At 34.6% G+C, this 13,708-nt stretch overlaps 1 protein-coding gene across 3 annotated transcripts in view; it reads left to right on the top strand.

The window, feature by feature from the left end:
* Positions 1-13,708, top strand: part of Nup358 (Nucleoporin 358kD) — an 80,449-nt gene that overhangs the window by 61,020 nt on the left and 5,721 nt on the right. For 2 of the 3 annotated variants that reach the window (XM_068387400.1, XM_068387398.1), the window contains 6 exons: positions 93-257; positions 404-550; positions 1,135-1,470; positions 2,784-3,035; positions 5,176-5,281; positions 6,402-6,566. In XM_068387400.1, coding sequence (XP_068243501.1) covers positions 93-257; positions 404-550; positions 1,135-1,470; positions 2,784-3,035; positions 5,176-5,281; positions 6,402-6,566 — 1,171 coding nt within the window. The remainder of the gene's footprint in view (positions 1-92; positions 258-403; positions 551-1,134; positions 1,471-2,783; positions 3,036-5,175; positions 5,282-6,401; positions 6,567-13,708) is intronic. The other variant, XM_068387399.1, reaches the window with a different exon arrangement.

The following is a 13,708-nucleotide window of genomic DNA, read 5'->3' as shown; positions in this document are numbered from 1 at the left end:
AATTGCACTGAAAAAAAAATCTGCCTTTGAATTTATACATGTTTGTGTCAATTTGATAACTTTGAGATTTTAAGACATTTTATCTGTTCTAGTTGAAAACTCCAGATGAAGACTGGGAAGCAATGTTCTGTAATCGTGGAAAACTCTTCACCTATGATGTTCCATCGAAACAGTGGAAGGAAAGGGGCATAGGCGACTTCAAGATTTTAACGGACTCTGCAAAGGGATGTTACAGACTCACTCAAAAGCTTGAGCAGGTATAGTGAAGTTTCAAGTATATTACTGTGAGTTCAGGATCTTATGACGAATTAACTGTGTATATGAGTTTTCTATGGTATATATTTTTTTTTTCATAGTGAAAACAGACCAAATTGAAATTAATATTACGAATGTATCCTCATAGGATTCCAAAGAAATTTGCAACCACTACCTGACTTCGCAAATGAAACTTACCCCCATGATGTCGTCGGAAACTGCTTGGTGTTGGAATGCAGTAGATTATGCAGGAAATTCAGAGGGCAAGGAAGGAAAAATTGCAATCAAGTTTAAGGTAAATGACTCATTTTGATGTTGCTATAGATATTATGTAAATTTATATTTCGGTGTGGTGAGTTTTAGAATAAGAGAGACTAATTTTAAGTGTATGCAGGGGATCTAGGCTGTTATGAGTCCTACATCATATGAGTAACTATACATATCTATCGCAACTTCAATTACTTCTATTAACCCTTTTACCCGCAGGCTATTTGGAAATTTCCAACCCTCAACACCCAGGGGGTTATTTTTTTCCCAGCACATTTTGCAGTATATTATTTTTAAACTGCTCTTAACAGCCTTAATTTTTGTCATAGAGAGTTCAGGTTGGTCTCATTCTCTTGGAAAATGCCTGAATTTTCTCAAAAAATTATCAAAAATATGAATAAAAAATAATTTTTATAGCATTTTTTTTGCAAGGACGTACCGGTACGTTCATGGGGGTAAAGGGATGGCTTTTGTGAAACGTACCAGTACGTCCTTTGGGGGTAAAAGGGTTATGAAAAAAAATAAATTTTTGTTAGTGGTAGAATTATAATTTGAATATTTTACTACCAATTTTTCTTGTAAGCATTTATTCAATTCGTTTCTCATTTACAGACCAAAGAGATAGCAGCAGAGTTTAAAAGCAAGTTTGCAGAATGCCAAGAAAAGTTAGGTCAGTCACCCGAAAACTCGTCTAGTACTGCTTCAGCTACTATAGTTTTGCCCCGGTCAACTTTGAGCCTAAAAAAGAAGACTGAAGATGAAGAGGATGAGGAAGATGACGAAGAGGAGGATGAAGAGGAGGAAGAGGAAGATGACGATGACGACGACGATGATGATGATGACGACGACGATGATGACGATGAAGATGATGAGGAGGAGGACGCAGAAAATCCACCAATATTTTTGAAGCGATGTACATTACTGAAAAAGGAGAATGGAGACTGGAAAGTAAGAATTTTTCTTTTGCATGAGTAAATGACATCTTGTAGGAAGGTAGACAAAATTACGCCTATACTGTACTGCAAATGGAAAAATTTCTTATAGCAACTATACTGTAAATGGAAAAATTTCTTATAGCAACTATACTGTAAATGGAAAAATTTCTTATAGCAACTCTACTGTAAATGGAAAAATTTCTTATAGCAACTATACTGTAAATGGAAAAATTTCTTATAGCAACTATACTGTATATGGAAAAATTTCTTATAGCAACTATACTGTAAATGGAAAAATTTCTTATAGCAACTATACTGTAAATGGAAAAATTTCTTATAGCAACTCTACTGTAAATGGAAAAATTTCTTATAGCAACTATACTGTAAATGGAAAAATTTCTTATAGCAACTATACTGTATATGGAAAAATTTCTTATAGCAACTATACTGTATATGGAAAAATTTCTTATAGCAACTATACTGTATATGGAAAAATTTCTTATAGCAACTATACTGTAAATGGAAAAATTTCTTATAGCAACTATACTGTAAATGGAAAAATTTCTCTAACACTCATAATGTAAATGGAAAAATTTCTCGTATTGAAAAGATGGGACGTGAAGAAATTTGTTCGTGTGTAAAGCATACTACATGCCGAAATAAAAGCTACCAATGCTTGCATGTCTAAAACCTGTAACTAATATTTTCTTTGATGCATAGGTACTAGGGTAACTGGCCCTTCACGTTATGCACGGGGCCTCCTTGGTAATTTAGTCAGTTCACATGTTATTTGGGAGTTATCATTTGTTCTTCAGATTACTTTGTTGAATGTATCACACTGCTACTAACAAAGGTTTATCTTGCTGATAAAGCTATGATTATTCTGAGGCTTTTATATGTAATTACATTTGTAGACAGTCGTGGGTCCTTTGTACAGTAGACCAGAATTGTGACACAACATAGTTAGATATAATCTATAGTACTGAAATTTGAGATTAGGGAGCTAATTAGTATTGGTGGGGGTGGGGGAAGAGAGATTTAAAAGCAGTACTTTCTGACTACTTACTGCTTAATGACATATACCAGAAATATTATATTTAGGTATTAGTTAATATAGTAATATACATAATAAGTTGGTAGTAGTTTCTGACTGGAAATCCACCTGTAAGATTGTTTGCTGGGAGATTTATCATATTAAATGTGAAATAGTTATGTAAACCAATATTGTAACGCTAATTATGCCTTTACTTGATCTAATTGACGAATGAAATTTTAAATGTACCATATCAAGTTTTTGACTATAGTGGTCTTTTTTTTGTTATTTAGACGTTAGGGGCCGGTGACCTGCGGATTGTGTATGATGACGAATTCTTTGGTGCAAGAATAGTAATGGTGGCAGATGGTGGTGATACACTTGCTGAGCACATTATAGCCATCCAGACAACAATGCACAAAGAAGATAATTGCGCCACATGGACAGTATTGAACCTTAAACCTTCCCCCGAGAGCACAGTAACTTTCAAAGCCCAATTTTCATCATCTCAAGCTTTAGAAGAATTCGCATCGGCTTTCAGCGAGGTAACAAATGTTTAAAATTTTCTTGTACTGTATTTGATAGTGCATATAAAATAAGCTATGGAATAACCAGTTTAGTTTTGCACAAGTTAATTGCTTTGTCAAAAAGAAATGATTTATAATTGGCTTACATTTGTGGTCATTGAATAGCCCGGACACTTCGGACATTTATTTAATATAGAAAGGAAGATTGGTGTTAGCGTTTCAAACAGATTCTGAACCAGACATTTATAAGGGTCCACTTAATTTCAATGAATCCTTCGAAGATTAATTGTCTTCCATGACCTGGAGGTGACAGTTGCCCTTTATAGTGGTCCCTACTCCTTTGTAGCCACTGCCTAAACATTAATAGGCCCTTGTTTTCATCTGTCTACCAACACTTAACCCAAGTTCCTCTTCCATTTTGTGTGTTTTACAGTGTGCTAGTAGTTTGTTCTAGTGCTTTTTTTGAGGGATGTCTTCCAAGTTTGAAGTCTGTATTTTAGTAATAGGAGCTATTCGTAGTAAGCAATGCCTCAATTACGGTTCCTTGTTTACTTATAATGTTACCCAGTACCTCATCTTCGGTAAGCTCGGTTTGCTCATGCCCTCCTTTTATAATAGATGCTCACTTTACAGATGAGGAACAAGATATATAAAGGATGTTTTATCATTAAAGAAAAAATTAGATCCCCTTGATGAAGACATGGCTTCTGCTTTTTGCCCTTCATTGTTTAGTCAGAATGAACCTCCTCAATTTCAAAGACAGGCATTTGGTTTCTGTAGAGCTACTGAACTGAGTAAGGGACACTGTGACCTTTGGACTGCTGGATGAAACATGTATGGTAATAAACTTGTAAATGTACAAACCTTGACCTTCATGGACTTCTGGATAAAGCACGCATGAGAGTAAGCTTGTAAGTGTAGACTTTGACCCTCGCTGACATTTCACTCTGTGACCCAGCAATGTGTTAGGGGACCCTTGCAGATTTCAGAGGGTCCCATTATCCAGAACTGTGAAGTCTTGTTTCAGAGACCTTCAACTTTATCCGATGAAAAGCCAACATGAACCAAGAGAGAGGGGTCTATGCAGCAGAACTCTGGCAGATCTGAGAGCACCTGACTTGCCCGCCCTTTCATTTGATCATCTCCTGCCCAATGCCACATCTGGTAACATGTGGCAAAAAGGACTGTTCATAGGACCTGTTTTCTATTAAAGATTTGCCTTCATTCCCTCTTGAACATGCATTATGATACGTCAATATAAATACACAAGTGCTTAGAGCTGTGAAGCTGTTTACACGAATTACTTGAATGTGTCAACCTATTTCAGTGTTTAGCCCTGATATCAATTTAAAAGTTAGCTTCATGCATTTGTTTTTTTGAGCCTGATCCTAAAAATAAGTAGTTTGTAGGGTGATTTTATTGTATTGTGAAAGATCTAAAGCAATAGGATCAAAACCCCTACCTGAAAATACTAATAAAGTTTTGAGAAAATGAATTTAACATGGGAATATTGCATGTCTTTTACATTGGTGGAGGCTATAAATTCTCCCTGTTATGTGAACTGTAGGATGTAAGTTGTCATCCATGTTTGTAATCACTGTAATTTTCACATGCCTGTACTTTGGCACTTACTGTATTTTATTCTCGTTTTGAAATTACGTTAGTTGTTGGAAATTTGAAGTACAGAAGGTCCCCAAATTACAAACGTTCAGATACAAACACAAATCCAACGAAAAATAACAAAGATTAAGAAACACTGTAATTAAACAATATATGATTTAATACTTTAAGCAAAATTACATTTGTAGTAACCTGTCATCTATTTCATATGTAACCTGACTATTTGGTGACCTTTGTAGCTGGAAATCATATTCATGGGATTAAGGTTAGCGAAATTCAACTTACAAACAGCATCTTGGAACGAAAGTTATAATTTGAGGACCCTCTGTATATATTTTAGCCGAATTACTATTTTGTCAAAATTCTAAAATCTTGTGAAGGTCATAAACATGGAAGGTTACTAAAGCCATTTCTGAGGTTTGATCTGTGAAAGGGAGCTTACCACTGTTGTCTAGTTGTCCTGTAAAGATAAAACTTCTGAAAATACCAGTTATAAATGGAATCTGTATGATCGAGAATTAATTGAAATTTTTTGCAGGGCAAAGAATATGCAGAGAGCTCTGGCATTGTGGAACAGCCTAGTGGTGGAGGTTGTGAAGCTCCACCAGAACAGTTATATTATGGTCAAGGTGCGGATGGCCAAGGTAAGGATCGGCTTTTTCATTCTGCATGGTGATCAGTTTCTTGACTAGCAAAAGTGGTCTTACACTAATACAGGTTTTTTGAGGTGTAACTAGTAAAAAATTTTTAATTATTTTGATATTTGTAAAGTCTCTTTAATTTAACATTTTGGTGGTAGTCATGCTTCTCTTCCCAGTGGACCTCCTTGTTTAATTTGGTAGCAATTGATGTATTTGGGATTTAATTTTTTTTTTCTTATTTTTCTTTTGCAATGTTAAAATGTGCCAAGGTTCATGTTTGTTGAATGCATCCTGAAATAGTTCTGCACGAGGAAACCCAAATATTTTTTGTTTTTGTTTTACCATGGTGCGGTAGCAATGAAGGAGTGTACCATTAAGCACCTGTCTCAATTTTGAAATGGTATCCTGTATTTAATTCATTTTACATCTGAATACGAATTAATACAGCGACTATTACAAAATGTCCTTATTCTTAATGATGAGTACTATACAGATGAGATTTTTCTTTCATAACTAGTTTTCTTTATATATTTTTTTCTATTTGTTTTAGCAAAGGTGTGAATGTGTGTGTGATCCCAAGTTCAAAATATCTTCCTTCTGCCTACATATTTTACAGGTCGTAGCTTAATAAGTATTGACAATGCCAAGACTCTGATATTTAGTTATTTAAGTTAAGATCTATTTTACTGTCTCGCATTAAACCTTCAACTCTTTAAAGGAGTATTTACCAGGAGTCGAACTAGGTCATTAAAAATTTATTCATGGAAATATCACATGCGAAAGTCAGGTCTTCAAACAAAAGCATTTTTTATATTATTAGATTAGTTTTCTGTATAAGAGATTGAGATAGTATGAGAGACATTGATTCCATAGTTATGTATTGAAGAATCATTGGTAGTATTTTAAAATATGATACCCAAAGAAATTCTACCAATTACTATATAAAATTAAGAATTGATTACCACCCAAAAATATTGATTAATTTCTAAATTTTCTAAAAAATTTAAGATTAAAACTTATGAAAATATATGCACAACACACTGATCAAATTTTTCATATTTTTAAAAGTTTATAGTAACAAAAATAATTTGGCCCCTTATTTTAAGTTGCAACATTTTTTTAGGGGCAGTACAACAGAATTTCGGATCAGTGTCATACAGCATGCTGGGGAAGAATAAAGTTCCATTTAGCTTTGGTCAGATTGTGACATGTGATCCTAATTTAACCAAAGAATTTGCTGCTGCCATTGAAGAGTACCTCCCCAAGGAAATTTCCGACTCAGAGTCAGGTGTGTTTAGATACTGTATTGCATTTTGGGGGGATTGGGATTCTGGAGGTGGCTGATGATGTGTGTAAAAGTTCTTTTGTTCCGTAACCGAAATAAAAACCACGCTATTTACATTGGGTTTACCTTTTAGCCAAACCCAATGTAAATAGCTAAGGTTTGTATGGTTAGGAAAATTACAAATTATCTTTGAATTTGTCATTTGTTCCGTAACCGAAATACAAACCACGCTATTTACATTGGGTTTACCTTTTAGCCAAACCCAATGTAAATAGCTAAGGTTTGTATGGTTAGGAAAATTACAAATTATCTTCGAATTTGTCATGTTTGGTTCAAGATGCAAACCATTGCTTTACTACTGCCACTATTACAGTGCTTTCAAGTGTCAGACTGACTTGGCCAACAAGTGATGCCTCTGAAGTTAGTTGTCTGTCTCTTTCAAGAAAGAGCAATCAAAATAGGGAAAGAAGTCCCAAATTTATGCGAATTGCAAAACAATTGCACAGCTGTGTAGGCCAGGTCACCTACAAAAAGTATAGCATGATGGCTTCATAGGTTCCATAGTAGTGATGGGGTAAGAAATGTGAAATCATCTGCTCATTTAAGAACCCAATGTTTTTTCATGCCTAAGGTTTCAAGACATGGAAGGATAAGCCTTATAGATCCTGGGAGGCATGCTATGGGTCATTTGATTAGGCCAGGCATTGTTAGTTGGTTGAAGATGATCAAGCTCTCGTGTCCTGGTGTGGTCTAGTGAATTTAACAGCCTGCATTGTGGCAAAGATAACTATTTATCAGTCTTTGTTTCAAGGAAAGAAAGCCTTGGATACTGTTATTTTGTTCAAGAATAGTTTAGTAAATTAAATACTGGAGGGGAAAGGTGAAAATTGTCCTCATAGATGGCATATTTGCATTTCTGGGTCTCTTTTTAATAGATATTTTTACCTCATTTCTACTGCTTCTGTATTAAGGTATAGTACAATGTCAAGACTATGCACAATTGCCTGGTCTTTATTACATCAAGAAAGCCATTCATGTGAATCTTAACTTGAGATTTTAAAAGGCTGATAGTCATTATGACCCACCAGAGGCATTAGTGGATCCTATTTCAATTAGTTGTTACATATACCTGATGACTATGAAGTGCAAAGTAAATTATGGTGAATGGAGAATTATTGAATTAAAAGCTTAGGATAGAGTTAACTTGTAAAATCTAACTCAGGCCATTTGCGTTAATAGGCGTAGGAGATGATGAGATACCAGTCACTGCCCTCATTGTTGGGTCTTATTTTCATGCTATAGTAACATCTAATGTTTTGTAATAACTATTTAATGCCATACGGTAGTAATTGTAGATAAAATTCTCAAGATTAAGTAATTATACAATGAAACAACACTATCAAATCTTGTTGTTACTGTATTACAGAAAAGTTATATTTTTTTTAGGTAGTGAAACTGATTAGGCGATTGGATATTTGCCTATTTGCTCATATTCCAGTAACATCATTCATAGAAAAGTTTTACCTCTACTTGAAAATGGCCTCTAGACTTGTCTCTTTTCCATTTTCTATAGTAACCACCGTAGTTAGAAGCCTAAAGCATCATGAATGAAAAAAATGGCTATTCATATACACAAATGTAGTTGGTATGAAACATTTGTCTTGTTTTATATATGCATCTTAATCATTCCAATATTCAAAAATGTTAAAATCTATTACAATGTTATTCAGGAAAAGCATTTGCCTTCTCAGACTGAATGAACGTAGCAAATATATCATAAGCTCATTGTTATCTATGTCTAATAGTCTAGCCTTCTCTGGATACTACCCTAAATTGAAATACCTTTACGTTTTGTCCACCCTAACCCATGTAAACACTTGCTCAACATATTCTTCTGTAAGATTATCTGGTAAATTAGCACGCTTCAAGTCTCATTGCTGTTCTCGACGTTACACAAGGAATGAGGGTCTTTATCCTTCACTAATAACTTGTCTGAAGATTCAGCATCTAAAAGCAGTGTTAAAGCTGTAGAAGGCAACCCTGAAACTAAGTAACACTAGAAAAAAAAAATGCAAATACATAATTGCAGAAAATGGTTTCAGCAAATGACAGATGTAGACTTTTCACAATGGACAAGAATACTAAAAGCATTCCTTGTCACATAAGTTGTCATGCAATGCCATTTACATGCAACAATATACTAAGGAGTAATGTAAAATTGTAACTAGGTAACTGTTAATGATGAAAGTTGATACAAGCAAGCTTTAAGGAGGAGGCTAAATGAACCAGAGGTTGGTATTGAAATAATTTTATTAATTTTCATTTTCTTAACTTTCAATTTGAAGCTTCCAATTTTCATCTGTGGCATACATATATGGTATGTGTGCCCCTCTTGGTACTTTGTACTTTAGAGGTGTTGTAGAATCAATTTGGATGGCATTTGTCCTTTATTCATACATTCGTTTTGATCTATTCTCATGTGGCTATCTAATTTCTTTATCGTTTATCTAGCATTCCCTTTTAACCCTTTTACCCCCGGGGTATTTGGAAATTTCCAACCCTTAACCCCCAAGGGGTTATTTTTTTCCCAGCACATTTTGCAGTATATTTTTTTCAAATTGTTCTAACAGCCTTAATTTTTGTCATAGAGAGGTCAGGTTGGTCTCATTCTCTTGGAAAATGCCTGAATTTTCTCAAAAAATTATCAAAAATTAGGAAAAACAAATTTTTATAGCATTTTTTTGCAAGGACGTACTGGTACGTCCATGGGGGTAAAGGGATGGCTTTTGTGAAACGTACCAGTACGTCCTTTGAGAGTAAAAGGGTTAAAGTACTTTTTCATTGTGAGCAGAGATTCTGATTTCAGGCCTCAATATTTTTCATTGTTCCTTCCTCTTGTCCTTATTCCTTTTCTTCCCTTTATACTCAAATTTTCTCTTCCTTGCTTTTGTCCTCCAATTGTACTTTGTATGCTCAAGTTACAAACTCATTCTCAAATTTATTCTATACTGTTTTAACTCTTAATTTAACACCTTGTTCCTTAGTTTTAGTCTCCAAAGGTTAAATTAATACACTACTTCTCATTTCACCGTGAAAATTAAACTTTTGGTGCTGTAAATTGAACCTAACAATAATTTCCATATTTTTTTTTCTTTACATATTAAAAGAAAACTTTGATAACTGCATATGGTTTGTGAAAAGGCAGAAAGGTGAAAGATAGTCATTGATATGGATTTATTGCTTATTCAAATTGCACAGATAAAGTGCATTCAAATACAATGGTTAGAGAATGGGGTTTCTCAAAATTGGTTTCCAAGTAGTATTTACCTGTTAGCTATAAATAATCTCACCAGACAATTACCTAGTATAGAAAATATACGCTTGAGACATAGCTGTATTTTACGATGCTTGAAACTACTTTGTGCTTTATGTATGTGGGCGCCACTCTGATAAAAGTCAATATGTATCCTTAAAAAAAAAAAAGATTCTTTGACACCTCCCTGTATGTTCATATTGCTTCTCTCTCTGAGCTTGCTTGTATCTATGCTAACTTCTAAAAAAAATGAATATTTCCTGCCTTTTATCCTTTCGGTAGGCTGAAGCTTCTAGTCCAGGGTGGATACAATCTAATGGCTGTTTATTTTGTTCTGGGGATAAGCATAAAGCCTAAAATGCTTGTATCCTAAAATAATTTTTCACTAAATGCATTCCACGTGTCCATAAATACACACAAGTAATTTATGGATGTTGTAATGATATATTCTAAAAATAATTATCCCTAACATTAGCAAAATTAACGGTGAATAGTGAAGTTGAAAATAATCAGCTGATTAACTATCACTTATCCTTGATGAGAATTAAGGCTGATCCGATGGATAATCTCCCTACATGAAAACTTCAGGAACAATATCAGGAGTTCTCTTTTAAGGACATTCAATATCACCAAGAGTATTACTTAATTTATGCATTTGGATGGTTTTGTAATTTTCTTCAGAATGCCATGAAATGCATTCATTATCCGGTAAACATTAATCTTTATCTTGTCCTAAATCAAGCATTTCCTAAATGTGACCTTGCAGTATTAAATAAATTGGCTGCTTGTCTTATTGATGCCAAAGTGGCAACTTAAAAAAATATTTGTTTCCCATATTAAAACTCCAAAATTTCACTAGGTTCCAGAGGTTTGGTCTTCTATCCTTCCTCCCCAGATTAGGTATCGTCTACAACTGCTTACTCCTGCTCCCTATAAAATTTTGTCAGCTCCCCAGTTTTAAGCTGCCTGTCTGCTCTGTTTCTCAAGCAAGCAGGCCATCGATGTCGTCGTTATTCACCTCCAGTGCCACCATCTTTCCCAAAGATAAAAGGTCATGATCAACTGCTTCCTCTGGGGTTTTCTGGTTGAAATCCCTCAAAATCTAATTCAGGAATGGATACAGGCCACAGTTTCCTTCAGGCAGAATTGAAGTTTCTCATGGTGTCCACTTTTCAGTGTTTTAGTGTATGTTTAGATGCAGTTGACTGGAAATGGTCTTTCTAAATCCGAGTGTGAATCCTTGGGTGACCTAGCGCTAGCAGCATTGCTGGAACATTTCCTTAGTTTAAATCCTGAAATTAGATTGCCTGTTGATCCATGAGCTAGATTAGTGTTAAGAGGAAAGAACTTCATCTTTCTGAACTTAAAATAATCCTGTCTGGTGTCTTCAAGGCATGGAATCAATAACATAGTTTATTCATTTGACGAACAAGCAGCGAGTCGCCTGAGCCTTGGCATTGGACACCACATGACATTCAGATGATTCTTATGTTCTTTCCGCTTCATAAAGGATTGTTGATTCTCATATTGGTACACTAGGAGTGGTTATATTTTTCGGAACCGGTTTCGGGTATTGGCACCAATCCAGTCTTTTTCTTGGGTCTGTGACTATTTTTCGATCTGTTCCTGGCATTGACAACAAACCTGAGTCTATCTTGGACATGTGACAGGGAGTTGCATTCTCTTCAGCATCTTTTTCTTAAACACCTGGGTCTTATCACAGTTGAAAACTTGCTATTATATGTAATATTTCGAATCCATAACCCTTCTAAAATAGCCAAGGTATACCTGTGCGGCCCTGACATTGGAGCTTCATAGCCTCACTGTGTGGCTCAACAATATGGGTGCCAGTTCTCCTAAAATTCTGGATCTTTAATGTTGTTTTCTCTTCTTGCTCTGCAGACGCACCTGGTAACTTCTTCACGATGTCAGCACACAAGGCCTTTTCCTTTTCACAAATAATTTTTTCAGTAATAGCATCACCTGCTAACTGCTTCTCATTTATCCAGATGAGAAGCAACGTCTTTCATCATTTAAGTCACAAGATTGTCATTTTGTTACTCTCGATACCCCTTTTTGCAACATCCATCATTTTGAGAGCTTTGTTTTTCAAGGTGTACAAATTGTTGAAATTATACTGTTGTACATTTGTGCAAGGTTTGCCACACTCACAACCTTTTCTACTCTTGATAGTTTTTTATTTCTACTGCAGTTTTGTCTTTTACCATTGTCATTATAGAATATATTCACTGCAATAAAAGTAACGACAATGCAAAATTGCTTCATGAAAGCATGCATGGTCATGATGCTTCATTGAGTACTGCTTGGCAAGTGGAATGTGAACACTGCCTGATTAGCATGTGAGCATGGTATGAATAGGCATCACGCATTACATGATCGTTGGACGTAAAAAATTTCCTCGCTGTCTGATACAAAATTTCATATAAATTATTTTCCTTCTAGTTTAGGTTATTTAAAGACCTATTTTTTGCTGTACCCATAAGTAAACCACTGTAGTCATTAGATTAATTTCTACACATTTCAACTGGAAAGTCCAAGCATTTGTGGCCCAAAAATAAAAATAAGTTTTTATAGTTTATATTTGAAATATCTGCTTTATTGTTATTGTTTTTAAAATATTTTAATTGTTCATCACTTACATCGTTTATTTATTTCCTTTCCTCACCGGGTTATTTTTCTCTGTTGGAGCCCTTGGGCTTATAGCATCTTGCTTTCCCAACTAGGGTTGTAGCTTAGCTTGTAATAATAATAATAATAATAATAATTGCATTTAATGTCAAAGGTATCTCGTTATTTTAGTTGCTGATTAATCAAATGCTCTTTTATCTGTATAAAGTAACTGTACTATGTAATTTAGTATTCGAGGTCAAACATATCTTCTTCCACATTGAACCATTGAATATTAACCATATGGAATCTTTATAAATTTCAGTTTTATAAGACTAAAAAGTAAATTTTTAAAGAAAAAATTAATATGGAAAGTATAAATTTTATCTGCTCTCAGAAACTAGCGATGTTCTGAGTGAGCGATAGAGATTATTGTGTATATTATGTGTATGCGTGTATATTTTGACTTACTGTTTGTTGTACATTGGAAAACATTACCTGAAAGGCATTGGGGAGCCTGGAATACAGGACACAAACCAATTCACATTTTGTTTTCCTTTGTGTAGCTTTTTATGTTTTGCTTGGTTTTAGTTAAATTCAGCTATATATTTTTTCTTACGTAGAACTGATCTATTGATTTTACTCCTAATAAAGATTAGAAATTCTTTTTCTAATTCTACCATCAGTTACAAATCTTTTCTTGAGCCCTTATGGAATTCCCTTCAATTCTTGAGGAAAGAATGAAAAATTTCCTATTTTTTATAAGCAACTGGTTTGATTTGTCACTAAAACATCTGATGATCCGATGACTCGCTTTGATGTCATTTGTTCATGTAACAAATGTGCCATCTAGAAAGTTTTAGCTTTCTAAAGTAATTTTCAGTTTGTTTCTATCTTTAGTCCTGTGTTAGTTACGCTGCGCAACATCAGCTTAAGTAGGTTGACACGTGACTTCGTTGCTCGGCATAAAAATAACATTGCCCCGGACCAAAAGTCATGAGCCTGGCAGAGATTTTGTCACGGCTGGAATAACCAGAGGGCTAAGTCCAGAAATTATACAATATCTGAATCTACTTTGAACAATGGAAAATCGCCTTTTTTATGAAAATATGATACAACTCCAAAACTTAATTTATAACCTCAAGTAGAGTTTCTCACATTCCTTAATATAAGGGAAATGTTTTGGGGAAGACGATGCTCTACT

This window comes from Palaemon carinicauda, chromosome 14 (genome assembly GCF_036898095.1).
Source record: "Palaemon carinicauda isolate YSFRI2023 chromosome 14, ASM3689809v2, whole genome shotgun sequence".
Taxonomy (NCBI): domain Eukaryota; kingdom Metazoa; phylum Arthropoda; class Malacostraca; order Decapoda; family Palaemonidae; genus Palaemon; species Palaemon carinicauda.
This window is presented reverse-complemented; position numbering and strand designations above follow the sequence as displayed.